Source organism: Nelusetta ayraudi, unplaced genomic scaffold (genome assembly GCF_046127955.1).
Source record: "Nelusetta ayraudi isolate G7.1 ecotype Tasmania unplaced genomic scaffold, CSIRO-AGI_Nayr_v1 ptg000042l, whole genome shotgun sequence".
Taxonomy (NCBI): domain Eukaryota; kingdom Metazoa; phylum Chordata; class Actinopteri; order Tetraodontiformes; family Monacanthidae; genus Nelusetta; species Nelusetta ayraudi.
In genome coordinates, this window is record NW_027466092.1 from 15,354,472 (window position 1) to 15,380,832 (window position 26,361).

The following is a 26,361-nucleotide window of genomic DNA, read 5'->3' on the forward strand; positions in this document are numbered from 1 at the left end:
TATTTGTTTCACATTTCAGATCACAGGAGGTAGAACCGGTGGGACCACTGGCAACACTCAGGTAACCAATCCCACACAACATCCTCCAACCTTAAATATTTACACATACTCATTTACAGCATATTAAAAAGAATAGAAAAGTCTGTTTGGGTTTTTTGGGTTTTTTTTTTTGTTCATTGGTTTCTCAACAGGAATTAGCCATATATTATTTCTCCTACTATCAATAAACTGATTGTTGTTGACAGTTTGTTTTCCTTGTCAGTAGTTAATATACTAGAAAAAGTTAGTAACTCCATTATGGTGCTTTTTGTGATTAGCGAGGGCTTCACACAGTATTGCTTTTTGTAGACTAAGAAATGGCTGTTTTTAAAAGAACCAGTGTTTTTCTTCTTGTTCCGATCTTGATTCTATTCAGAACCGCAACCTCGTTGCAACTGACTGTCTGTTAGCACAAGATGTTTTTCCACCCTGGTGTAATTTAGACTCTCGAGAGTCAGTTTGGGTGTCTCATTTAAATGTTAATTCGACAAGGTGACACAAAAATGCGTATGTCCCAGACTGTGAGTAACATGGGGTAGCAATTAACCTCAGTGGCAAGTTGTCATTCTGTCAGCACACCCAAAGCTCAAGTAGACTCGCGGTTTCTTTTCTGAGTTGCCTCTAAATTTTGATCTTTTTTTTTTCCTTAAAATTTTCCTCCATGGCCTTAATTGCTCTATTTATACAGAAATAACAGTTTTTCAAAATGACTAAATGAGTTGCTCACAGTCTGTCATTTCACATCCAGCTAGTTAGTGAGAAATCACTGTAAATAGAGACTTAACTATCACATTTTCCCTTTAGATCAATTACAGTTTAAAGCACCAGTGAGTTCATGTGGAGCTCAGCCATCAAACGGTGCCACTGTTTATCCAGTAGTATATTTAATGATACACACTGGAGAAGTTGTGGAATATAAAACTCTGCTCATTGAATGAGACTATAAATGTCACTGAGGTGATTGAAGCAATAATCAGAACTGGTGCAAATGGTCAGGTTTTTAGGTTAAGGTTTAAAGGAATATTGTGATGTCACAAAGGGCTTTTATCAAGGCCTGCATGGTTTTTGCCTTTTCTTTTACCTGGGGAGCTCACTGTGAGACTAAAGACACGTACTGTTGTTTGCAAACACTGGTAATGTGAATTTTGCATAATGCAAGTCTTTTCAGGTGAGTATTGGGCTCAAAGCACCAGCATGGCGACCTACTTTACTTTTCAAAGGCGCCACAAGAGTTAGCAGGAGCCAGAAAATGCTTTGAAACCTGGCTGACTGCAGGTCTTTCACAAAGGGAACTGTGGCATCGGTTGAGAAAACCCAGTGCGAGTGAATTTCGCACAATGCAGGACCTTTTCAAATCTCCACTTTTCTCTCCCCGATCTGAAGCGAGTCTTGATTTGTTCTTGCAGAGCCATTTCACGCGAGCCCAAGCCAACAGCCCTCGCCCCGTTATGACCTCATCAGGTCCAAACCCAAAAGTTTCCCAGGGGACGCTCGCCTCCCAAACACAAAGCCAATCACAGCAAAGCCAGCTGCTTATCGGCCAATCACACAACTCGCCGGGCAGCAGCGGACGGGAGCAGAGGGAGCAGCGCAGCTCTCGCTCCTCCAGGAGGAAAGGATCGGATAGCAGCGTTCCCGAGGAGGACAAAGACAGGAGAGAAGAAACTGTTGGAAGAGGTGAGGACGAGTCCACTTGTAACACTGACGGCACTCTGAGCGTTGAACAAAGCAGCCCAGGGACTGCAGGCATGCAACTCTTTAATGGGAGTAGCTGTGATAGACAGGATTCTGTTCCAGGAGAGTTTGGAATCATCCTGGTCCTCAGTGATTGAACTTATCATGAAGACTGGCTGACGTCAGTCAGTCTGCCTTTGTTATTCTCATAGAACTCAACTAAGAATAAGTGGGAAATGTCAACTCACCTCTGATAGGTCGCTGGCACTCCCTCCTCAGCTGGCAAGTTAGCAAATCAACTCATGCCCCTCAAACCGCTCGGGTTTCATTCACACTAAACAACCAGGAGGCTTCAAGTGGTATGGAAGATGATTCCTGCCCACTGTGTGAAAAGTGCTTTTCACTGCTTGCAGCATGAACCCTCAGTGTGTCAATGATTCTTCTATTCTATTCGTTTCCCAGACTCCAAGTCAAAGGCTAAGCAGTCGGTGAACAAACGGCGAAAGGGCGAGGAGGATGAGAAGAAAGCCGGCCTGAAGAGGCTCAAGACCGACATGACCTCTGACCTCTCCGAAAGCAGCGACTCGGAAAACCCTCACAACAAGAGGACGGCGCACTCGTCGTGCTCCTCGTCCTCCTCCTCGTCCTCCACCTCCTCCACCTCCTCCTCGTCCTCCTCCTCCTCGGAGCCCAACTCGGAAAACGAGCTAAAGACTCGCAGCGGCGACGCGAAAGCGGCCAGCGGCCCGAAGAAGGAGGAGGACGAGAAGCCGCTCCCGCAAGGCGCTAAAGTCAGCGATTCCTCGGCCCTCGTGGGCAGCATGTCGCCGTGGGCCGAGCTCCAGGCGGCGGCGGAGGACGGCAAGAAGGGCGTGCTGGTGGAGACGGCCAAAGCCATAACGAAGGAGGAGGAGGAGCTGGTGGCCGTCACGCAGATCACGCAGCCACCGCGGCAGCAGACGCCTCACGCGCCGGATAACATCCAGGGCGGTGTCATAGACGGCACCAAGAGCACTGTGAAAGGTGCGAAAGGTCCAACCTCTTGCCTTTATCCTCATTTAGTTGTCGTTCATATCGTTCATGTGTTGGTTTCCTTGTTTTTTCTTCGGTCTAGGATCCCCTCGATCCCAGACGCCCTCGCTGGGCCACCTTCACAGCGGCAGCAGCGGCGGCAGTGGCAGCAGCAGCGGCGGCGGCGTCATCGACATCACGGACGAGGCCCAGGCCACCGTGCACCAGGAGAGCTCCGAGGCCGTGTCGGCGCTGCTGGCCGCCCAGAAGGCCGAGTCCACGTCGCTCTCGCCCTACCTCCCCCTCAACCCCTCGCCGGTCTCGTCGCCTCCCGTCCCCCCGTCGCCCTCCCCCTCCGAAGGGGGCCGCAGGGCGGACCTGGAACCCCCACTGCAGCCGCAGGGCATCGTGGGAGGTGGCGGCGTCGCGACGGCGGGGACCAGGATCCTGAGCAAGATTGAATTTGCCCCCTCTGATGTCATCAGGTGAGAGGAGGGGTGTTGTTGTCCTGCTAGAAGTCGTCTTTGATTGGACTTTAACTAGCAGGGCAGCAGGAGGTTGTACATTGTTCAAGGATTCACATAAATTCCAAGTGTATGAGCTTCCTTGGTACTGCTGTGTTTTCTCAGCTCCCCAGTCATCTGTTTTAGTATTTGAATTTCAAACACACACACACACACACACACACACACACACACACACACACACACACTCTCACTCACAGTGAGCAGCGACAACCGAACGGCCCTCACATTGTTCTCTGTTGGAAAGTCGTTGCCTCTGTTAAATTAGTAACACATGTTCCTTCTCTGTGAGCATTTGAAGCGGCTCAACTTTATTGCAGTGTGGCGTTCCCAACACAGGGATGCGCCCTCTAGCGGTGTAGCTGAAACATTACAAAAGACCGACATACTTTCACCAGGTCTTTTTGCCTGTTTTTTTTTTTTTTTCAAGTTTTTAAAAAATGCATTGCATTACCATGTGGTTGTGCGCATGTGAACAAAATAAATTATGTAGTTTTTCCGACATTTCAAACATTCAAAAAATTAGCATTTATATTGACAGACGAATCACTGTTTAGCAAAAATATAGGGAGATTCACTTTCATACAATTTTTGGCAAATCTCTGTGTCTACCTGGGCATTACCAATTTAAAAATAAGTATTACGGGACACTTTTAAATCGATGATATCTAAATATTAAAGAAAGCAATTTGAAAACCCAAACAGACACGAAGATTAGCCAAAGATTATTTGGCTAATTCAACAATTGCAACAATAATTCAACTATTAATGGCCAGTGTTTGACCAATATCCTTCTTTTTTCTCCCTAGGCCGATCACGGCAGTGACTGAAAATATGGTGCTGGTGGACAAAGAGAAAAGCAACCCTCTAAATCACCGTAATCATCATCACCATCATCATCAGCAGCAGCTCGCACAACAACAGCTACACTACACATCTGTCCACCCCAGCATTAAGAGCCCGCCTCTGGCCGAGGAGACGAGAAAGCAGCCAGTGCAGCAGCTGCCTGCTCACAAGACAAATGCAGCCATGTCTCCCGACTTGGCCAAGTCCAGAATGACTCCCAGCTTAAACTCTGCCCAGTTGGACTCCATGAAACTGAAACCCCACCAACAGCAGCAGCAGCAGCTCAGCAATTCCAACTGCTTCCCGTACCCCAACTCAACCCTAGCCGACCCCCTTAAGATGAAGCCTCAGCCGAGCCAGCTGGAAATGACCCGACCGAAACCCAACACCTCCCCAGAGGTCTCCAAACACAAAATAGCCAGGTACTCCGACTCCTCGTCGTCCCCAACCGGCCACTTGTCAACTAAAGTGGAAATAACGGAACCCCCGCGCTGCGGCTTCAAGCCAGTGCCGACTCGCTCAGAGTCGGGCGGAGTCAGTGGCGGCGGCAGCAGCACCAAGAGCCCGCTGATCATCGACAAGAACGAGACCTTCACCGTTTACAGGGACCCGGCGCTGGTCCGAGACGCCGAGAACTCCGCCTCCGTCGCCGTCTCCTCCAACCACGTGGCGGCTTTTCTCCACCCGCACCTGCACAACCTCCACTCGCCGTCCCCCCACTCGCCCTGCCTCCCGCACGCCACCTCCCACCTCCTGGCCCCATCGCCCACCCCGGGCCTACCTCACCCCAGCCTGCTGCCCCCCGGGGTGCTCCAGGCCATGCAGCCGCCCACCGCCTCCCTCCTCGGGAGCCACCCACGGCTCGACTCGCCCGGAGGGCTGGGACACCTGGCGCTGCCTCACCCTGTGGCGGCTCACCAGCAGCAGTTCCTGCCGGTAGGACAGCGGCCGGGCTTCACTGGTCCATGTGATTGTGTGCAGTGCGTGTCCTAGAGCAGCGGCTTTTAACCTGTTTTGCATTGAAGGGATCCCATGGCAGCCACCACCAACCAAAAGCCTAATGACCGTTTATTTATACTCACTCAGTGTGAGGCCTGGGTCTGTTTAGATGCACACAAAGCTGATATCCTGGGAGGAATTGAGGGAAGAAAACAGGCTCACATTCCTTTTAAAGCACAGTCACTTGAAAATGGAACGTTATTATTTTTTTAGGCCGATTAAGTGAAAGTGGACAATTTTTCACAGCACTCCTGACGTTATCTCTCAGTACACTAGTGTGCCGCGGCACACTGGTTAAAAAACACTCTCTTAGAGTTGAGTTCAGTGGGGAAAGACTGATGTAGATTGTTGCATATCAATCTTTTTCCAAAAATAAAGGAATTCAACTCATCTGTCTGGGTTTTGTTTCCCTCTCAGGGCCAGGGCCCCCCTCCACCATCTCTACTGGCCCAGGCTCACGGTGGGGCCGCTGGCCTGGGCCTGTACCCCATCCTCTGGCAGTATCCCAATGGCACACCTACTCCTTACCCACCTGGGCTCAACCTGCCTCCAACAGCAAAGTGGGTCCACCCTGAAAATCCCGTCAGCGTGAACTCGGAGGTCTCTCTCAGGAGGGTAGGTCTCTATTTTTGACCTGTTTGTGCCTTCATGCTGCGTCTAGGTGCTGAACTGTGCTGCCTTCTTTCCCTTTTTAATGAATGCTAATTCTTAATGCTGTGACAGCGCTCGCTCTTGGCCATCAGCCATTATCAAAGTTCACTTATCTTCCGCGGCAAACATTAATGGTTATGTAAAGTGGCTTCGAGTATCGCTGCAGTGTTTTTATCTGCGTTATCTGCGATGGAAATTTAATATTGTTGTGTGGCTTGTGCACCGCGGTGACTTCCAGGGATGATTTATGCCCTCGTGTAGTGAATTCTTGGCGCTATTGCTGTAGTGTAAATACTTGGAGGGGCTCTAGAGGCAGAAATCTGACAATAAATCAGAGGGACTGGGTCAAATATGAATGCAAAATCTTGATATTATCTCATGGCTACAAAACTGCACGTTTGTGTGTGAAGATTGCAAGATGAGAAGAGGCTGTAATTACTTCTCATTGGTTTCCAGACACGTTTGTCTCTTGTGTCATTTCCATGAAAGTGCGTTAGGCAGAGTTTTCTATACAAGCGTGAAAGCAATTCTTCTCTCTGAGTCTCCTGCAACCGTCCGGAGAAACAAAGATTGCGAGTTTTCACGTTTTCTCACAAGTCAGTCACGTGATGGATGTGAGGTGGATTGACATGGGTGGATGAATTTCTCTTGCAGTTGTTTTGGGATTTAATTTTATTGATGTCTTGCGCAGAACACAGCCAGTCCGTGGCTGCACCAGTCTGCCGGGAGCGCAGGTGACAGTGTGGGTTTGCTGAGCCACCTCCCCGTTCGCCCCGCCAGCGCAGACCCTCACCGGCCCTCTGTCAAGATCAACACGCACTTGAGTCCTCCGCTCTCAAAGGCCAGCATGGAATCCCACAAAGAGTAAGTGGAAAGTCCAACACCCTGTTGAGTTCTCACTGCTGCGGCTACATTCAGACGTGCCCTTTGAATACAAGTGTAACTCCAGACAATGGTAGAGTCCAGTACCATTGCAGTGACTAGAAACTCAGTTACCCACATGACACCACACTATGGCTTTGTCATGTTTGTTTTTTTTAGTGAACAATGCCAACCTGATTCATCCAGATTTATTTCCACACAGTCTTTAAACTGGCCTGCAAACAGTTTAGTCAGTGAGGTTTTTTTTGCCTGTGTTGAAGGGAAAACATTTGAGTTAGGCTGTGTTTGTATTGAGGACAGTGTCTATATATATGTATATATGTACATATATATATATACATTGATATATGTATGTACGTATGTATGTACGTATATACGTACGTATTCACACATTGTTTTCAACACCAATTTTGCACCTCTTATGAACATCCAACTACTCACTAATCCATTTAGTGGATAAGCCCACTGGCTCTGCGATCAGACGTCCTCTGACTCTCTGCTCTTCAGTCCTTCTGGGGGAACCCTACAGGCTTCAGAACTGATGAGATGGGGCCCCTAAGTCATTCTTCTCTCCCATCACGTGACTTCCTGGCTTGACCTTTTTGTTTTTTTGGCCTGCATTTTCAAGCGCACTAGAAGAAAGTCATGTCTGCACATCTGTGGTGAATGAGACTAAAAGAGGAAGTGCGGGGACAGCCAGTTGGTGTTTAAATACAGCTCCCACTCTGGCAGCTACGCACCATCACCAACACGACTGTACAGCACCAGGGAGTCACACAACTTGACACACAGACCTGTTTTGTTGATTGGTTTGGACTTTCCCCCTGCTGCGCAACTGCCACTGGTTGTGTGGATTACATCACGGTGCTGGACAGGATAGGAAAACAATCAAAGAAAAACAAGAGAGAACTAAAGTGGGGAAGGAAGTTCTGGCTTCCTTCCTGGCTGTCAAGTTGTGCAAGCGGTGGAGACGACCGAGAGAGAAGAAAGGTTGCGCGGTCGAATGGGGATCTGCATCGTGTTAGTCTTTTGACAAATGTTTTGAAGGCCGCTTTGCCTCACATGCCTTATTGATCGGGAGATGTTTGTCCACCACACATGAAAAATAACTAAACCGGCCGTGTAAAGTGTAGCCACGTCAATATTTCCCCCCGTCTGTTTGCAGAGACGCTGATAAGAAAGTGTTTGTGGACCCGATGAGGGCGCTGACGTTGGCCCAGCTGAAGCAGGATCAGACCGGCAGGAGTCGAACCCCGACCGGGAAAGACATCAGCTTGCACCGCCTCTACCTGGAGCCCCACAGCAAGGCTCGTCTGGCCAACACACAGGTATCATACACATCTAATACATCATCACAATTCCTGCACTATTGTTCTTAAAAATACAAACGAATAAGAATTGTTCTTGTTCATAAAAGTGGTGATCCTTCATTGGTGTCAGGTTTCTTTATACATTTTAGCATGAATTTAATCTAATAACAAGTCGGAATATTTGAATTTGAGGTAGTACAATACAATGAACCTCAAATTTGTTAGTAAATAATAACTAATAATAACTAACTAATAATAGTTGGTATAGATAAAGGTGCAGGACACACCATCATCAAAAAATATGATACAGCATGTTCTGCTAATCCTAGTGTAGGTGAAACATTTCGCAACTGAGGTCAATGTGGGTGATACTGAACAATAGCTTTCAGTTTCAAAGACTTTCTTCGTTCAGTTTGATAACCTGTGCAGCAGCCTGTTTTTTTTAATTCAAGATCTTTTTATTGAAACTTTTTCGATATCACAAATGAGAATCCAAATGTACAAATAATCTCTCCCATGTCACTGCCGAATTACTAGTCTTAGTGTAAAATCACTGCTACAACTAAAGCTACAAATAAAAAGATGTGCAGCATAGCTGAGCTGTACTCAGCAACAGCCTGTTCAGAAAGGTATTTTGTTCTGCTGACTCTTGACAATGAGTAGAAGAATAATGAAGCACATCGCGCAGATGTTGTAAGCACCTGAGTTTTATTAGGGAGATGGACTGACAACCTGTAAACATGCACTCCTAAGGTCACTGTCTTTGGTCTCTCCTGGTCATTGTGGCACTCGCATGACTTAAAAATGCTGCAGCCTCTATACATTAAAATCCAACTAAATTTGATCCTGTTCAAACGTGTCTTCTTCTTTTTGTAGTTATCGCAGGACGCAGTTCAGGCTGCGGAGCGAGCAATGCAGGGATACAAGGAGGAGAACCGGCAGATCCTGAAGGAGAGCATCGAGGTGGCTCCGTTCACGGCCAAGATCCAGCGCACCAGCGAGCTGGGGATGGACCGAGACAGGGAGCGCTGCAGGGACCCGGCCTTCCCCGTGCGCATCCCGGCCCTGGCCTCCCCGGGGCCCAAGCCCAGCCACCCTCACCCTCACCCTCACGTCATCCAGTCGGAGAAGAGCAACTACTACACCACGCTGTCCAACAGTGTGGTCAACGAGCCGCCCAGGCTCTACCCCTCCAAGGAGCTCAGCTCCTACTACGAGAAGGCCTCGGCCGGCGCTCAGGCGGCCGCCCAGGGGGTCCTGTCCCTGGGGGGCTACGGCTCCAAGGCCTCCCTCTGCAAACCCCCTCCCCTCATCAAACACCAGCCCGAGGGAGGGGAGGGCCTGGCAGGCAAGATCACCGAGCAGCTGAGCCAGCAGGCCACCATCGTCCAGCAGCAGCACCAGCATCAGCACCACGCAGGGCTGGAGCGCTCCAGCCCCACCCTCCCTCCCTCCTCCACCTCCTTCACTACCGCCACTGCGCCCAACCACCACCACCCCCACCCCCACCACCCCCACCACCCTCACCACCACCACCACCACCACCACTACCAGCAGCAGCCGCAGCAGCAGCAGCAGCAGCAGCAGCAGCAGCAGCAGCTCCGGGCCATGCCGTCCCTCCACCGGGCGCCCGTCTTCCACCCGCCCACACAGCACGCCCTGGAGCGCAAGGAGGCGGCTGAGCGTGAGAAGGAGCGCGAGAGGGCGGCCTACGGCGGGCGCCTGTCCCCACCCACCCTGACGCCCATCCAGCCCGTCAGCCTGGCGTCGGCGGGCAGCAAGACCCTGGCCGAGCAGCAGAAGCCGCCCACGCTGATGCCCGAACTCAGGGACGTGACGAAGGCTCACGGCAACGCCGCCATCTTCTCCCCCGTGGCCTCGGCCGCTGGCAGGGATGCGCTCGCCTCGGCGGGGGAGGCCGTGCAGGAGCACCGCGGCGCCCCCCGGGGGAAGCTGCAGGCGGCGATGGCGTCGGTCATCGTGAGGCCGTCCACCTCCGTCAAGTATGACGGTGGCGGCGTGGTGTGTGCCACGCTCAACAAGGAGTTCCCTCAGGGCCGCTTCAACTCCTCCAGCCTGCAGGGGGGCTGCGAGCGGGCGGAGCGGATGAAGGACGCAAGCGTCGGCCGCATCATCCAGCACAACTCCAACCTGGATGACATCCAGAACAAGAAGTCTTTCGCCCGCGCCGTCCAGGGAGCGCCGACCTCGGCGTGCAGGATGGCCGCCTTGGCTCCCTCTGCCTTCGGCCCGCACCTCAAAAGCGGCCCGTCTCTCTCTGAGGCAGCTTACTTGGTGTCGGCGCGGGGCGACTTCCCCCCCCACAGACCCGTCGGCTTCCTGATGGAGCACCAGGACGGCTCGGCCTCTCGCACTACGTCTCCAGGGGGGGGTCCTCTTCTCCTGCCTCCTCTTCCTCCCAGTCCGGCAGGGACGGCCAGGCCCAGCCCGTGCCTTGTCCCCAACCCCACCCCCGCCCCCCTCTCTGCACCCGCCCCCAGCCAGCCCTACACCACCACTGCCGCCGCCGCCACCACCACCGCTTTCGTCCACCCCAAGAAGCACAAAGCCGCCCTGGCGGCCGCGCAGTCCAGGAGCAACGTCTCCATTTCGCCGACTTCCATCGCGACTGGAAACCCTCTGACTGCCGAGTCCGCTGACAAGATGCCGCGTCACAACTCACCGCCTCCTCCTCCTCCTCTTCCTCCTCCTGCTGCTTCGCCCTCCTGCAGCCAGGCTTCACCCTTCTCCGCCGACGGGAGGACTACCCCGGGCAAGTGCAGCCCCCTGCCCAACGGCCACGCCTCCGGCTCGGCCTCGGCAGGCGGCGGCCAGCCCAGCAACTACCACAAGCTGAAGAAAGCCTGGCTGACCCGCCACTCGGAGGAGGACAAGAACACTTCCACCACCACCAGCACCACCGTCTCCAAACCCGAGAAGCCCAGCGGCACCACCACCAGCGCCAGCAGCGCCGCCGCCGTTTCGGAGATGATCAAGCCGTGCACGGTCAACCTCAGTGCCTCCACCTCCAGCGAGGTGGAGATGAGCAAAGACGGCGGCGGCGGCAGAGCCGAGAGAAGCAGGCAGCTGGAGGAGAAGCTTGGCGCAGCCGAGGAGAAGAAGGCCGCCCACGTGCCCAGGCGAGGGAACAAGCGGCTGTACGAGTCGGCGTCGGAGAGCGGCGGCGACGACTCGGACGCCAGCGAGACCAAAATCGAGGGTCGAGCCAAGCGTCAGCCCAAGCCCACGTACAAGAAGAAGCAGAACGACATGGCCAAGAAGAGAGGCGACAGCGAGAAAGACGACGACGACGTGAAGCCCAACGGCATCTTCAGGTCGGCCAGGGAGAAGACCAAGCTGAAGCTGGCCAGCAGCAGTAAGTCTCACCGACTCGTCAGCCTTTGATTCACTCTCGTGTTGAAGAATTGGGGGTCACTGACTCATTTCGGCTTTGAAGTCTATTGTAACCAGTTTTCTGAAATAATGGTCTTGAATGCTCTGAAGTCATTATAGCGGCACAAAAATCACTTGAGATGTGCTTAACAGGTATAGGGAGAACTTTAGTGTTGAATGAAAACCATTTCCAACATCTAGTTAAAAGTGACAGAGATTAAAAATATAAAGCACAATACTTTGTTTACTCTTTTATAGTGTAGTCCACACCACTTGCATAATGCAAAGCTTTGATTTAGAAATTTTAAAGCATTAACTTCTTTAATGATAGCCGTGTATTGCACACTCTAAAATCACATTCAATTAGACATTCAAGTCAACAACTCTTAAAACCATCCCATCATGTGTTCAGCACATCCTGACCTATTTTCGTGCACTGGTAATGTTCTTGGAGCGTTCCAGTAGATTATTTCATAAAGCTAAAGTTATGATGGAGTTAAATCAGTCAGTCAGTGACTTTGAACACGTGTGTATGTGTATTCCATGTTAGTTCATGTAGCCTGGGTACATCCAGTTGCTTCAACCTCCAGTTCAAACCAAAATGACTTCTATTGCACTGCAAGTGTATACTTTTATTGATGTATTTGTGGGCAGTATGTTAAGCTTTTACCAATATAAAGATCATCAATCAAGCCAAAGATACACACTGGACCTTTACATGTAAATTGACAAAACAGCAACAGCAAGGTATTTTGTCAGCCTATTTTTTTTTCTTTTACAAACTTTGTTTCTGCCTTTTTTGCCTTCAGTCTTTTGTACTTTTGTTTAGAGAAAATATTCCAGAATGTGTGAAATGGGTGGAGTGCAGTTAACGATGATGCCATTTCCTCTGGTGTGAAGGCGTTCAACATCGCAGCTCTTCATCGTTAATGTCGGCCGCTCCTCTTTCTTTTTCAGATGGAATCCCTCGATCCATCCTCAAGGACTGGAGGAAAGTGAAGAAGCTGAAGCAGACAGGCGAGTCCTTCCTGCAGGACGACTCGTGCGCCGAGATCGGCCCCAACCTGCAGAAGTGCCGGGAGTGTCGGGTGATCCGCAGCAAGAAGGGCGAGGAGCCGGCGCACTCTCCCGTCTTCTGCCGCTTCTACTACTTCAGGAGGTGATGCCCCCAACATTCATCTTTTCCAAAAGCGCAGCCACAGTTTCTGCTGGCTCCAAGTCAACGCGGGTTAAAGTCTGGAGCACCCTGGAGTCATTCGTGCAGTTGACTCACTCCACTTTTATAGACACTCGCTTTCATGTCTGCTGACGGAGTCTTTCAACAACACTCAGTGTGCAAAGAGGTGGATCGTGTAGCTCACTATTGTTATTATTTTTTCAGATACCTTATTTTTTCGCTGTAATGCCGTCACACCATTGCTGTGCAGTGAGCTGCTTGCAGTGTTGGGGAGCTAACAAGTTACATGTTAGGTCGTCATGTAATTAAATTACAAAATAATGATAATTGTATTCAGTTACATTAGTGGGGAAAAAATGCAATTAAATTGTAGTTACTTATTTATTTGTGATTACAATTTTAATTACATCTGACCAATTTCTACAAGAAAGCCTGGGCTTTATGTTCAATCACTTTGTGGTTGTTATTTCTCGTGCACTAGCTTGACATGAGCGCCGCCCTTTTCTGTTTCCCTCCACAGAATTTGAAACTATTCTGATGCTTTTTGAAATGAATCAAAATGTAATCAAATGTATTTAGTTACAATACATTGATAATGTAATCAAAATAGATACACTAAAATTACATTTTAAATATATGATGATAATAATAATAATAATAATATAATAAAAAGGGTAACTTATATTGGTTATATTGGTTATTTGAACCAATTATTGGCTGATATTTTTGCAACCCTGCCTTCAACCTGGGATGAGCTCAGGAAGACGCTGGTATTTAAAATGGATGGATGGAGTAGTAGAGTAGTTATGTGTTTGTGAACCTCAGTATCACAACCACATGACATTCAACATCATTAAACAGAATGTTTCACATATGGAAAGAACCATTAGCTCTGCTGACTGAGCAGTAAATGGTCTCACGTACAGTTAATCTGTCGCACTCGTCTCATCGTGTCGCCATTTAATTGCCTTGTCGAACGACCCGGTGAGGAAGGTGCTCGTCATTATTGATCCACTTCACACCCACGTCAACCCCCTTGTCTCTGCCTCCAGGCTCTCCTTCAGTAAGAACGGCGTGATCCGAATGGACGGGTTCTCCACTCCGGACCAGTTTGACGACGAGGCCCTGGCTCTGTGGGACCCCGGGGTGATGCAGGAGAGCCACCTGGACAGAACCACGGCCAAGTACATCCTCAGCTTCATCGGGGACAAGTTCTGTCAGATGGTGCTCACTGAGAGCACCGCGGCCTCCTCGGTCAAGAAGGACGGTAGGAAGCCTTGAAGGCGTTTTCGACGGTCAGCGACACACCAGTCAGACCCGCAGCCTTTTTTCAACCTGTCTTCTCGATGCACGTTTTCAGTCAAGCTGGTGTGGAAGCGAGCGGTGAGGGGCGTGAGGGAGATGTGCGACGCCTGCGAAGCGACACTCTTCAACATCCATTGGGTCTGTCAGAAATGCGGCTTCGTCGTCTGCCTGGATTGTTACAAGGCCAAGGAGAAAAGGAACTCCAAAGGTTAGTCCTGTCTTGAGTTTGACAGCCAACTTGAAGGTCAGCAGAAACAGCCTGACGCTGTGAAACTGTGGCCCAATCAGGGAAATGTTGGGCCTGATTTCTAATTTGAGGCTGGCTATTGCTAGTAACCACGTCGTAATACATTAATAGGCAAATACAGTTTTCTGCATTGGCATACTGTGCGTGGGCAAGGCTTGTGTATGGCTGGTCGGCTGTCTACGCAGCCTCGGCCGAGTCTTTATCAGCAAAACGCACGGCGCATCATCTGCCCTCCAGCTGGAGGGAAACGACAAGCTTTTTGTGTCCTATCGCTGTTCATCTGCCTCTGGCTTGTGTCTGTGGATCTTCGTGGACATTATCGGAGTAAGTGACTTGTTTCTCTGTGTATTAAAGCAGATAAGGAGCTCTACGGTTGGCTCAAGTGCGTGAAGGGCCAGCCGCACGATCACAAGCACCTGATGCCGACGCAGATCATCCCTGGCACAGGTACAGTCAAGACTCTCTATTTAGATCACATCGGCTGTTTACATACATTCCACAGGTATGAAGGAGAGTGAAGTTAAAAAGAAAGATTATTTTTCTTTTGCATAAATTGTACTGTCTAACTCAGCTGCCTTGACTGCTGCATTTTAACGGTGTTGAAACTTTGTGGTGTTTTTCAGTGCTGACTGAGCTGGTGGCGTCTATGCACTCTCTAAGGCAGAAACACAACATCAAGTTCCACTGTCCCTGTCCCAACAAGCAGAACCTCCTCAACAAACTGCCAGCCACCAACGGAGTGTCTCAGGTACTTTGCAGTCTCACCAGCCAGGACGCTACAGGCCCTCTTTGTTTTTTAAACCCTTATCAGTGCAAGTGTCATCATAAACCTCTAAATAAAGTGAGTGTAGTGCAGCGAGGTGGTGGAATCAGTGCAGAGCTACAATATATCGTTGCCTTGGACTTTCGCTGTGCTCAGTCACTGTGAAGCAATGATGTGATGTCGATGCTCTGGTGTATTCACTCTAAAATAGAGGAAATAAACAAAAACCAACAGGTGTGGTCAGTGTTTCCTCTCCCTCTGGCCGGCGTCCTCGTGCAGGGCAGCGCTTTAACACTCCGCCTCTCTGTGTCAGGTTCTGCAGAACGTCCTGAACCACAGCAACAAGCTGTCGCTGGTCAAAGCCGAGCTGGGTTCTCAGCAGAGCCTGGAGCAGGGAGGAATCAAAGTGGAGACTAACGGAGGCGGCCGAGGAGGGAGCACTTCAGGCAGCGAGTCGGAGAGCTCCCCAGTAACCCCGCCCGAGTCCCAGTCCCCGCTGCACTTCCTGGCTGACCTGGCAGAGCAGAAATCCAGGGAGGAAAAGAAAGGTGAGCATGTGTTTATTTTGCCGTTTTTGAACAGTCAGTGCAGCTTTAAGGTGCTTACACACTGTGCAATAGGCCAAGCAACGTGAATAAAAATGCAAAAATGCACATTTTTCGCCAGGGAATTTTTCCTGTACACACCAAGCGTGAGGCAAATATGCATAAAAAAGTTGCTAAGCGACCAAAGTTTGGCGCTCTTTCTTTCATGCCAAAGGAGAAACAATGGAGTCGACTACATCCTAAAGTGATGATGACCTGGTGATGGTTGGATTAAAAAAGAAAAAGAATAGAAGTCTTTGGGTCCACCCAACATTGTTCCTGAGAGAGGAGATTGGCAAGTTCAAGCGAAAAAAATAGCGGCCGCTTTTTCGCTCCGTGGAAATTCACTGCTGATGTGGAAGGTTGCATTGACTTCAACAGCTTTAAAGAAAAAAAAACAAAACAGAGAATTATTCGCCTCGCAAATCTGGCTCCCGGTGTGTAAGGACCTTTACAGTGCTTCCAGGTCATTTTTATTTTAAGCCATTCATTCATTACACCTTTCCGTATTTATGATTCGGTGCTTCTGTCTCTCTCAGAAAACAAGGAGACTGTTCCGCTGGGGAAGTCTGTGAAGGAGGAGAAGGAGGGCGACAGCCTGGAGGTCCTGCACCAGTGTAAAACCACCTCACTGGCCAACAGTATTGAACAAGGCTCCACGCTCAGAGACCTGCTCACCACCACCGCCGGGAAGCTCAAGTTGGGCTCCACGGACGCCGGCATTGCCTTCGCACCCGTCTACTCCACCGCCTCACAGGTACATGGACGGGCTGCTGGTGACATCAGTAAAAGAGATTCAACCTTTTGCAAGCGCTTATTTATTTGCGGTGGGCCCCCACAAATCAACTGCCAACGGCTATGAAGGGCAGACACAGAGAAGCCCACACTTCCTGTGTCCAAGCCCTCTGCCTGCCTGCACTTTGACTAGAATACTGCTGGTGTTGCTGCCTGTGTTTGATGGCTTCATGCATGAGAACTCTAGCGCAGTGGTTTTCAATCGCTTTTGAGCCACGGCACATTTTTTTCCATTGAAAAAATCCCATGGCACGCCACCAACCAAAAATAATCTAAATTGACCATTTTAGCCGAATAATGAAAATCTAGTCTCTTCATTTATTTACACTCACTCAGTGTGAAACCTGGGCCTGTTTAGATGCATCCTGGGAGGGATTGAGGGAGGAAACTAGTCTTCCAAACCTTCCTTTTAGAGCACAGGCACTTACACAATGGAGTGTTATTATTATTTTTAGACCAAATAACTGATTAGTGTGCTGTGGCACAGTGGTTGAAAAAGCACTGCTCCACCGCCAAATATAGACCCAGAGCTCTTTGATTCCAAAAACCAAAAAAAGTAGTGATGAAGGCTGAGGCTGAATCACGTGGGCTGTACATATGGGTATATGTTTTAAACTTTTTCTCTATGAGATAGCCGTTTAAAAAAAATAAATCTTTTTTTGTCTGAACAAAAAAGGTAGAACTTCAAATATGATGGCATTGTTCCTCCTGCAGCTTTTGATTTGACTTTTCCTTTTTTTTTCTGAAGGGAAATAATGATGAGATGTTTTGGGATGTTATTTATATCTATACTTTTTATGTAAATACATAGTTAAATTCTAGTTGCCTTTATTTATAACATGACTTCAAGCCTTCATGACTTCACATGACTTCAAGACTTCGTCTTCAACTCCCTCTTTGTGGACTTGAAGGAATCCACCGACTGACGTTGTCGTCTTCTGTTTGTGCTTCTCTCCCTTCAGACCGGGAAAGGCGGGCGGAGCATGCCCAACATACTCGACGACATCATTGCCTCGGTGGTGGAGAACAAGATCCCGGCCAGCCGGCAGCCCATCGCCCCCAAGGTGCCCGTCAAGCAGGAGCCCGTCGCCCCCTGCAAGAACAACCACCCGGCCCCGGCAGCGGCAGAGGAGGCCAAAGCCGACAGGAAGAGATCCGTGGGCGCGGACGTGCTGGAGGAGCTGACCAGCCAGTACCCCGACATCTCCCACTGCTGGCTCAACAACAAACGGCTGCTGTGGCTGAAAGACCACCGCAACCAGAACAACTGGAAGCTGTTTCGAGAGTGCTGGAAGAAAGGACAGGTACGAGTCAGCAGTGTTGGTGGAAGCAGCACCAGCTGAGGGTGTAGAGTGGAGCTGTGAGTGGTTGCAGCAGGTTTATACCCTTGTGTTTGTGCAGCCGGTGTTGGTGTCAGGGATCCATAAGCGGCTGAACGCCAGCCTGTGGAAGGCCGACTCCTTCAACCAGGAGTTTGCAGACCATCAGGGAGATCTTCTCAACTGCAAAGACCAGGTGGTGACCAACTCGGACATCAAGGAGTTCTGGGACGGTTTCGAGGACATCACAAGTAAGATCATCCGCGTTATCCGCTGCCAGTAGGGGCGGTCGACCGAATGGTGAAGCAGATTGTGCGGATGTGATGGTGGTCTGGCTGAACCCTGCCTGTTACCCATGCAGAGCGACCCAAGTCTAAGGACGGAGAGCCGGTGGTCTACAGGCTGAAGGACTGGCCGTCTGGAGAAGAGTTCATGGCCCTGATGCCCTCAAGGTTCGCACCTCCACATTGCACTGTGTTCATCCGAAACTATGGATTATTTCCTTACATTTGTAACGCCCGGACGTATTTTCCCCCAGATATGATGACTTGATGAAGAACTTGCCTCTGCCCGAGTATTCAGACCCGGAGGGAAACCTCAACCTGGCATCCCACCTGCCGTCCTTCTTCGTCAGGCCAGACCTGGGACCACGACTTTGCTGCGCCTACGGTAGGGAGGAAACACTCATTTAACTTTGAGAAGAAGAAGAATTCATTTTTGACAAACACTTTCTCTGACATGAGTAGACAGTAGACAGCTTACCAAGCTAATACCTAGATTGCAGGTACACTGGTGTAGTTTTACGAGTTATGGCCTAGTTGTCATATTGTCATTTGGAAGGACAGTTGAAATGGACGGCTGCTGTCTGCAAGTTCCAAAGCAGTGGATCTCAACTGGTGAAGTCTCAGGACCCACGTTTTTTTTCCTTAGTTTTTTTTCCTAAGTTGCGACCCAAATTCTTACACATAAATTATAGAAGCAATTGAATTGAATTGAATTGAATTGTGTGTCCTGCAAAATAAATGCCCCACATTTTCTCTATGAATACATATATTTTAGAATGCCTTTTTCTAAATAAAAAAGGGAAACTGCCCACAAAGCTAATTAAAACAGCTCTGCGACCCACTTTTGGGTCTCAACCCACGAGTTGAGAAACGCTGTTCTAAAGCCAAACAGTATAGGGTTGTGATGATGGTTATGAACCCAGTTTGAGTTGTCAGCTGTTCAGTCGCAGACAAAATGTTCAACACTCTAAACGCTATAAACACTAGATTTGTAAAAACATCACCAGTTGATGTCGAGCAGCTGATGGAGGAGAGCGCCACACGCTGGACACCCACAACACCACCTGTGGGACCTTTTGCTCTCCGCGTTGCCATCTGTAGAGCCAACACACTCACACATGCACGTCAACTCACATCCTAGCCTCATCTCAAATGTCCATCTGCTCATCCTCCATCCAGGTGTAGCAGCATCTCAGGACCAGGACTTTGGAACGGCCAACCTCCACGCTGAAGTGTCAGATGTGGTTTCTGTCCTTGTCTATGTGGGCGTGGCCAAAGGCAATGGAGTTCTTTCCAAAACTGGTGAGCACTGGAAGAAACCTCTCAGTATTGTTTGAGGTTGTGAGCAAAAGAATCTGATGGGGGAAAGCTGCACAAGCTTCCACAGTTAGTTATTTAAGTTTAATGTTTAGTTTTATAATGTTGGTTAGTGCAGAAGAAGAGTGGTCCAACAGAGTTTGTAGCTGTCTTTATGCAGCACGTTTCTAATTCCTTCAATGGTCAACTTTGCATTTAGGTTTGAGGTTCTTAACTTTGAGTTCCAGTACATTTAACGGCCTACAGAGACCAAATTAATCTTGGCCAAACTGTTGTATTGGGACTGAAATCTCTTCTTGACATTGAGTTGTTTTGTTTGTTTTTAAAGAAGTCCATTAACGACCTTGGAACTTGTGTGTGTGTGTGTGTGTGTGTGTGTGTGTGTGTGTGTGTGTGTGTGTGTGTGTGTGTGTGTGTGTGTGTGTGTGTGTGTGTGTGTGTGTGTGTGTGTGTAGGGGTGTTGAAGCGTCTGGAGGAGGAGGATCTGGACGAGGGCGTTCGCAGGAGGCTGAAAGACTCCAGTGAGACACCGGGGGCGCTGTGGCACATCTACCTCAACAAAGACATGGACAGAGTCCGAGAGTTTCTGCACAAGGTCAGCAGCACCGTGGTGAACATGCAAGTCCAGAGAAAACATACAGAGCCGTTCAAAATGCAGTGCGACTGAAGTCTCATCTGTTGGAATTGAAAGATTGGCTGCTTCTCCAGTTTTCCTATTTGAACATGTGCATAAAATATATAAGATGTATGTGATTATTAACTTAATTTTTAATTTGGTAAAACAAGAGTTGAATCAATACAGGGTTACTGGTTTGTGGTTCATTCCAACCAGTGTGAGTTGAAGCGATGAGCTTGCTGACGTGTCCCTCTTTGTCCCCACCAGCTCTATAAGGAGCAGGAGCTGGACATGTCGCTGGAGCAGGACCCAGTCAGAGAGCAGAGCACCTACCTGAGCAGGAAGCAGCGCCAGCAGCTGCTGGATGAGCATGACGTCCAGGGCTGGACCATCGTCCAGTTCCTGGGAGACTCTGTGCTCATCCCAGCAGGAGCCATGTTCCAGGTACAGTCACTGGATCCTCAATCACTCCTCCTCCTCCTCTGTTCTTTGAACCCAAGTCCCTGGGAAAAGACGCTTTGCTGTATCTGCAAATTGTAAATTGAATCTTGCACCGCCATCTCCACGAACAACATATTGAATGTTTGTCTCAGCTGTGTGCTGCATCCTCACTCACCCTTGTCCTGGTCCCTCCCTCAGGTCCAGAACCTCCACAGCTGCGTCCAGGTCATCAATGACTTTGTGTCTCCGGAGCACGTGTCCAACTCCTTCCACTTAACTCAGGAGCTCCGGCCCAGCAACGAGGAGGTCAACTATGAGGATAAACTCCAGGTGATGAACACATTGAATCATATGAAGAAGGCCCACTTATATTAAACTGTCACTGGTCTGATGTTTTCATCTGACGAGCTGAATCTGGACCTGCCTAGTTTAGCTGGTGGCAGGCAGCAGAGACCTCTAAGTGTTCAGTCTCTCAGTTTGTGCCGGACAAATTCATTTGACTCAGGTTTGTGTCACAACTGCTCTAAATCAGCAGCACTGGTAATAAATACCAAAATCATTTTTAATGTTTCTCTTATGGTTGATACACCTCTTTAGCTGGAAGTGATGTGATGATTTTAATGCTTACATTCATGGAGGAATGACTAATAACAATATACGTTGAAAAAAGGGGAATTCAATGGACTGTTTAGTAGTTTCCAGTTGTTATTTGGTTATATTAGGTGAATGGATGGATGGATGAATGGATGGATGGATGGATGGATGGATATACTTTCTTGACCCCAAATTGGGAATCCCTGCTGTTGCAGCACTAAAAACCACCAACAAACAATACAAACTATCCAACAATCACTAATAAGAGTCATTAAGAGTCCTCTGCTGAATTAAAATAAAACCAAAGAACAAGAGCAAGTTGCACAAAAGGCAAAAATATGTAAGGTTGAAAAAAACAGTAGTGCAATCTTTTCCATTGAGTCAATAATAAGATTAAGAATAATTTAATTAATTACTATTTTATTTATTTTTTGTTTGAGCTTCTAAAAGGTTTGTAAAATATTCATGTTTTCTCATTTGACAGATTAACCAACACATTTGTTAAAACACTGTATATGTACTGTAGATATAGTTGGATTGTTTCCCTCTTTTTGGTGAAGTCCCCAGCTGTCACCCTGCTGTTCAGCCTAACGTTCTCGGCCTTGTCTTCCAGGTGAAGAACATCCTCTACCACTGTGTGAAGGAGGCCGTGAGCGCCCTCAAGTCGTCCAGCTCCGAGGCAGACGACGAGGCGGATAACTCGTGATGAGCCCCCTCCTCCTCCACCAACACCACCACCACCACCACCACCACCCCCAAACTCATCACCACCAACCAGAGCGGAGGAGCCACCCACTCCCTGTCTGTTGTCACGTGACCCCGAAGAGACGACGTTTAGGCCCGAGAGGAACCTGGAACTGAAGTCTGAGCTCCAGGGCCTACAGACCCCCAGCGGACTCCTGGGATTTACACTGTGGGAGTGAAGAAGAAGAAAAGAAGGCGAGATCGTTGGGAGTCTGATCGAAGCCACTACGCTGGAGTGGAAAAGCTCCGCAAGTCTCCACTGAAACGCAACAAACTCTTTGGCGTGACGCTGCGTCGGAGTCGCAGAGAATCTCTCGCCGAGCACGAGAGCGTCACCAGCACCAAGCAGCAAAGGGATCAATCTCTGCTGTTCCAAACACTTCACATGTTTAGGAGGGAGGAGAAGAAGAAGAAAAAGAAGATTAAAAAAAAAGATGACCTAAGGGGAAAAAAAGGCAGCAGAAAATGTTTTTAACGGTCAGTGGGCAGAATGTCTGCCACCCCCCTCGTTCTGTCGGTCCCACCTTGTGTCTGTTCTCATCCTTTTGTTCCCCACTCGTCTGTGGCTGTCCTGTTGTTTTTCCGTACTGTTTGATTGCCTCTGTAAAGATGTATTTATTATAAAGCTCAATAATGTGCTATGTTAATGTGAGGAAAAAGAAAAAGGCTAACATTAACATCAATGTGACATGTACAGTTTCTTCTTTTGTTATGTGATTTTTCAGTTTGAAATACGGCTCTACTGTGATAGAGGACACACACACACGCACACACACGCAGGCACGTGCGCGCACGCGCACACCACACAACCACACACTCACACACTAACTAACACCAGCAAATGCCTGTAATTTCGGGAAATGTTGATGCTCTGCAGTCCTCATGCCATAAATACATTTTTTAAAAAGTAAACTGCCAAACTCTTGTATAAAAAAAATTAAAAAAAACTGTGTATAGATATATTATGTAAAAAATACAAAGAACAAACTGGCTTATACACTCACATTTTATGGAAAAAAAAGTATTTGCTGTAAAATGGAGACATTTACAAAAAAAAATGTAATTTATTTAAGAAAAAATGATTTGTCTTGTTCTCTGTTTGTTAAAATTTACTATGGTGAACTTTTGAAGTGAAAAGATAAAAATAATTACAAAGTTTACTATACTGTGTAAATATATACATATTTACATTCACAGGTATTTTTTTAAAAAACATGGCTTGCTTCAATTTCAAATTTTAAGTGCAAGTGTTACATGCTTTGTACATTGAAGTTCAAAAGGTTTTACATTTTCCATTAAAATGGATTTATCAAATGGTTGGTGTTATTTTTCAAATAGAAAATCATGCAGTGCTCCTCGTTCCAGAAAATGTACACCACGTCTCTGGGAAGTCAAGGGTTTTTTTTTTTAGAAATGTTCTTTAGCTGTTTTTTATCTGACAAAAATACATCTCTCTGCTGTCACTGGACTTATTGTGGGTTTTGCATTTCCATGACGGCTGGAAAACCAGTCCTTTGTGATGTTGCAAAGGGTGCAATTACCCCTGCCAGATCATTGACAATACCCTCAGCTAGGTTGTCTTGGCCTCTGACACTGCTGCTCATCTTGTTCCTTCCAAACCTGCACAAAGTCGGACAGAGTAGGAGGGTTTTAGAAGGCAGCCGTTCACAGAGGGTTAATTCGGTGGGTCTAGAATGCCCTGATGAGTGAAGCTTTAAGCAGAGCGCCTCACTGGGACATATTGTAAAACATTTTGTTTGATTTTTTTGCTTTGTTTTAAACAAGTCAAACGGTCCAACATTTCACCAACCTTTGCGTTTACACCTGTGCTGTTTGAGCGCATCCCCTAGGTGGCGCACTTAATGTATGTTTAGAAGGCAAGGCAAGGTCGCTTTATTTATATAGCACAATGCATGCACAAGGGCAATTCAAAGTGCATTACAGTAGGGTATTGTATAGTACAGAAGTGCAGAGTCTCTGGAGTCTCTGCTGAGGTAATGACCAAGCTTACTCAAAGCATAATAATTATCGTTCAAAAATATGCGTACAATTTTCTTCAATACTGCACGGTAATGGTGATGAGTAAACCAGTGTCAGTCCTGATACGGCAGCAGCCTCCTGGGTCAAGACTGCGATGATTCCACCAAAGGACCAGAGGGATCATCTGCAGAGGAGACCAACAACAGGATGACTCACGACACTGCCTGAAGGAGGAGTGAAGAAATGAAGCTTGACTGAGAGTCAGTTCACTGAAGCAGAGCTGACACACGTGATACGCTGCACTCCCCACAACTACCAATCAAATGCACCCTCTTAATGTGGTGCTCTATTTAAACTGCCCTGTCCCTCAAGTTCCCCTCTACCCGTCAATGAGCATTGACCTGCATCAGATTTTAATATTGTATGGTAATAAATATGCGCCAAAACAGCTGTTTTTATTTCTGTAGGTGGTGCTATTGGGCCTATGAGGTCATTTTTTTCATAATCAGAAAGTTAGAACCTGTATCCATGAGCATGTTTTGTGTGTTTCTGTAGATGTTCACACGCAGCTGAAAGGAGAGTCCAGCATGCTTCAGCTTCCTGAGGAAGAAGGAAGGAAGATGTTGGCGCTTCTTTACCAGATGTCAAGTGTTCAGAGACCAGGACAGGTCAGATGAAGGATGTGGATGACCAAGAACTTAATGTGATCCACACGTTCCACCTCCTTGCCATGTATGCGGACAGAAACATGTTCAGTTCTCCTGGACCTCCAATACTCCACAACAATTTCCTTGGTCTTGCTTGTGTTCAGGACCAGGTTGTTGGTTGAACACAACTGTATCAGGTGATAGATCTTCTCTCTGTCGTGGGTCTCATCATTGTTCGATATGAGACCTACTACGGTGTAGTCGTCTGCAAATTTTCGCAACCATGATTGAGGAGAGGATAGCGAAAGAGTCATGAGTGAAGAGGGCAGGGCAGAGCACACAGCCTTGTGGTGTTACATTAAAACTTTAAACAGCCCGAGACTCACCAAAATGACCATTCTATTGGAGTTTATCATGAGACAGAGTGGTAGAATGCAAAATAGCAAAATGTCAGAAAACTGAAATAAATATGTGGGTTTTTTTCAAGGACAATTTTTTTTAAAGTACTATAAACAGCCCAAAATGACCGCTGCATGATCATTTATCATTAGACAGGTAGTGGTAAAATGCAAAATCTCAACACGTCCGAAAATTGAAAGAAACAACATACTATGTAATTTTTTTTCTGGGGCAAAAAATTCTAAAAACACTTAAATCAGCCTGAGACCCACTGACATGACCATCCTATGATAGCTTAGCATGAGATGGAGAGATAGAATCCAAAATCACAACATGTCCTTTTCCAAAATCAACTTTTAACAGCCCAAAACTCAGGCATGTCCGTCTCACTAATATGTCTAGGATTCCACCAGAAGTCACGGGTTATTTGGCTGTAAAAGCTGATCAACGCTGCCTTATATCAGTCCGATGGAATCCTGCTGTGAAAAGTGAACAACTACCTTGAATCAACTCTGAATGGAATCTTTTGTGTTTATGATCTCAATGGAGATGTTGCTCATTCTCAGAGGTTTTTGTTTGTTTGTTTTTTGATAAACTGTCTGCGTGTGTCAGTCTTTGACATCATGTCGCAGCCGCTGACGGGCGCTGCTGTTTGTTTTCAGATGAACTCACTCATGGCCTCCAGTGTATATTCAGCCTGGTGTGTTTGTGTGTGGGAGACAGAGACAGCAGCCAGTGCTGACATGACTAATGCGGGGATCAGCTCCATTCATGCTCTCCCTTATGTAAGCTGCAACTGTGCTTCCTGACACTCTGTGTGTGTGTGTGTGTGTGTGTGTGTGTGTGCGTGCGTGCGTGCGTGCGTGCGTGCGTGCGTGCACGTGCGTGCGTGTGACAGGTTAACTGGAGTACACTGAAGCAAAAGTTCACCCAGTGAGTTCAGAGAGAGGTCACTCTTCTGTCTTCGTCATATCTCTGATTGGCTCTGGGTCGCCTCACATATCTGCTGCAGCAGATTCAACCCTCGAGAAATATATTGGTGTTTCAGTGTTCATGGGCTGACGATGAAGCGAATGTAAAAGAATATGTAGATACGTGTTGCTGTGTGTGGGAGCCTTCCGGTTTGCTGCTGCAGCTAAAGACTGGAACAATTCAGAAAACACCCTCGACCTCACTGTCCTCACATCACTCACTGTTTTTAAACTGAACCTGCGACAAATCGTATTTGGCTGTTGTCCCTGTTGAGTTGTTGTCACTGTCATTGTTGAAATGCTCTGATTTATTAATTTTTGTTTACCTGAACTTTTGAACTCCTCCTCAGTGGCTGCTGAGGTGACTGGGGCGCCACTGGGGGAGCCAAGTTTCCTTAGAACCAGTGGGAATGAGATGTGGTCAGTACCAAGGTGGCCCGGCTGCACATTTAGAAACATTTAGCAGCAGTTATTAGCTGTTCTAGTCACTCAATACGCAGGACAATAACCTGGGACTGGGACTCTCAGGTCCTTCCTCTCTATAAAGACACGGACATCAGCCGACTTGTAGCCCCGCCCTCACCCTCCAGCGGCCCTGTGACCCTGAGTGCCAGCGAGAGGGGAAGCTGTGGTGGAAAATGGGATGGATGGAGCTGCTGCTTCACTCTTTATGATGACATGATTTGATTTTAACGTGACAATCCTGTTAATTAACCCTTCCATCCTATCATTCTATCATCATTCATCAGGATCACAGGGCTGCTGGAGTCCAGTAGGCCTGTGACTGAGTCACCAGATAAAGTCTGGTTGGATTTGAGACATGAGAATGTGGTGTTTTGAATGTGGTCT

The 26,361-nt window shown here is 48.0% G+C and overlaps 1 protein-coding gene across 4 annotated transcripts in view; it reads left to right on the forward strand.

The window, feature by feature from the left end:
* jmjd1cb (jumonji domain containing 1Cb) overlaps window positions 1-22,829 on the forward strand; it is a 92,618-nt gene extending 69,789 nt beyond the window's left edge. For 3 of the 4 annotated variants that reach the window (XM_076034824.1, XM_076034826.1, XM_076034827.1), the window contains 25 exons: window positions 20-61; window positions 1,446-1,716; window positions 2,176-2,736; window positions 2,828-3,209; window positions 4,058-5,030; window positions 5,511-5,708; window positions 6,436-6,608; window positions 7,792-7,954; window positions 8,822-11,312; window positions 12,287-12,488; window positions 13,559-13,773; window positions 13,867-14,019; window positions 14,413-14,505; window positions 14,682-14,806; window positions 15,135-15,369; window positions 15,945-16,162; window positions 17,163-17,504; window positions 17,602-17,770; window positions 17,881-17,971; window positions 18,058-18,188; window positions 18,983-19,105; window positions 19,576-19,715; window positions 20,004-20,180; window positions 20,376-20,507; window positions 21,385-22,829. In XM_076034824.1, coding sequence (XP_075890939.1) covers window positions 20-61; window positions 1,446-1,716; window positions 2,176-2,736; window positions 2,828-3,209; window positions 4,058-5,030; window positions 5,511-5,708; window positions 6,436-6,608; window positions 7,792-7,954; window positions 8,822-11,312; window positions 12,287-12,488; window positions 13,559-13,773; window positions 13,867-14,019; window positions 14,413-14,505; window positions 14,682-14,806; window positions 15,135-15,369; window positions 15,945-16,162; window positions 17,163-17,504; window positions 17,602-17,770; window positions 17,881-17,971; window positions 18,058-18,188; window positions 18,983-19,105; window positions 19,576-19,715; window positions 20,004-20,180; window positions 20,376-20,507; window positions 21,385-21,477 — 7,893 coding nt within the window. In that variant the 3' untranslated portion in view covers window positions 21,478-22,829. The remainder of the gene's footprint in view (window positions 1-19; window positions 62-1,445; window positions 1,717-2,175; window positions 2,737-2,827; window positions 3,210-4,057; window positions 5,031-5,510; window positions 5,709-6,435; window positions 6,609-7,791; window positions 7,955-8,821; window positions 11,313-12,286; window positions 12,489-13,558; window positions 13,774-13,866; window positions 14,020-14,412; window positions 14,506-14,681; window positions 14,807-15,134; window positions 15,370-15,944; window positions 16,163-17,162; window positions 17,505-17,601; window positions 17,771-17,880; window positions 17,972-18,057; window positions 18,189-18,982; window positions 19,106-19,575; window positions 19,716-20,003; window positions 20,181-20,375; window positions 20,508-21,384) is intronic. The other variant, XM_076034825.1, reaches the window with a different exon arrangement.
* The last annotated feature ends 3,532 nt before the right edge of the window (window positions 22,830-26,361 follow it).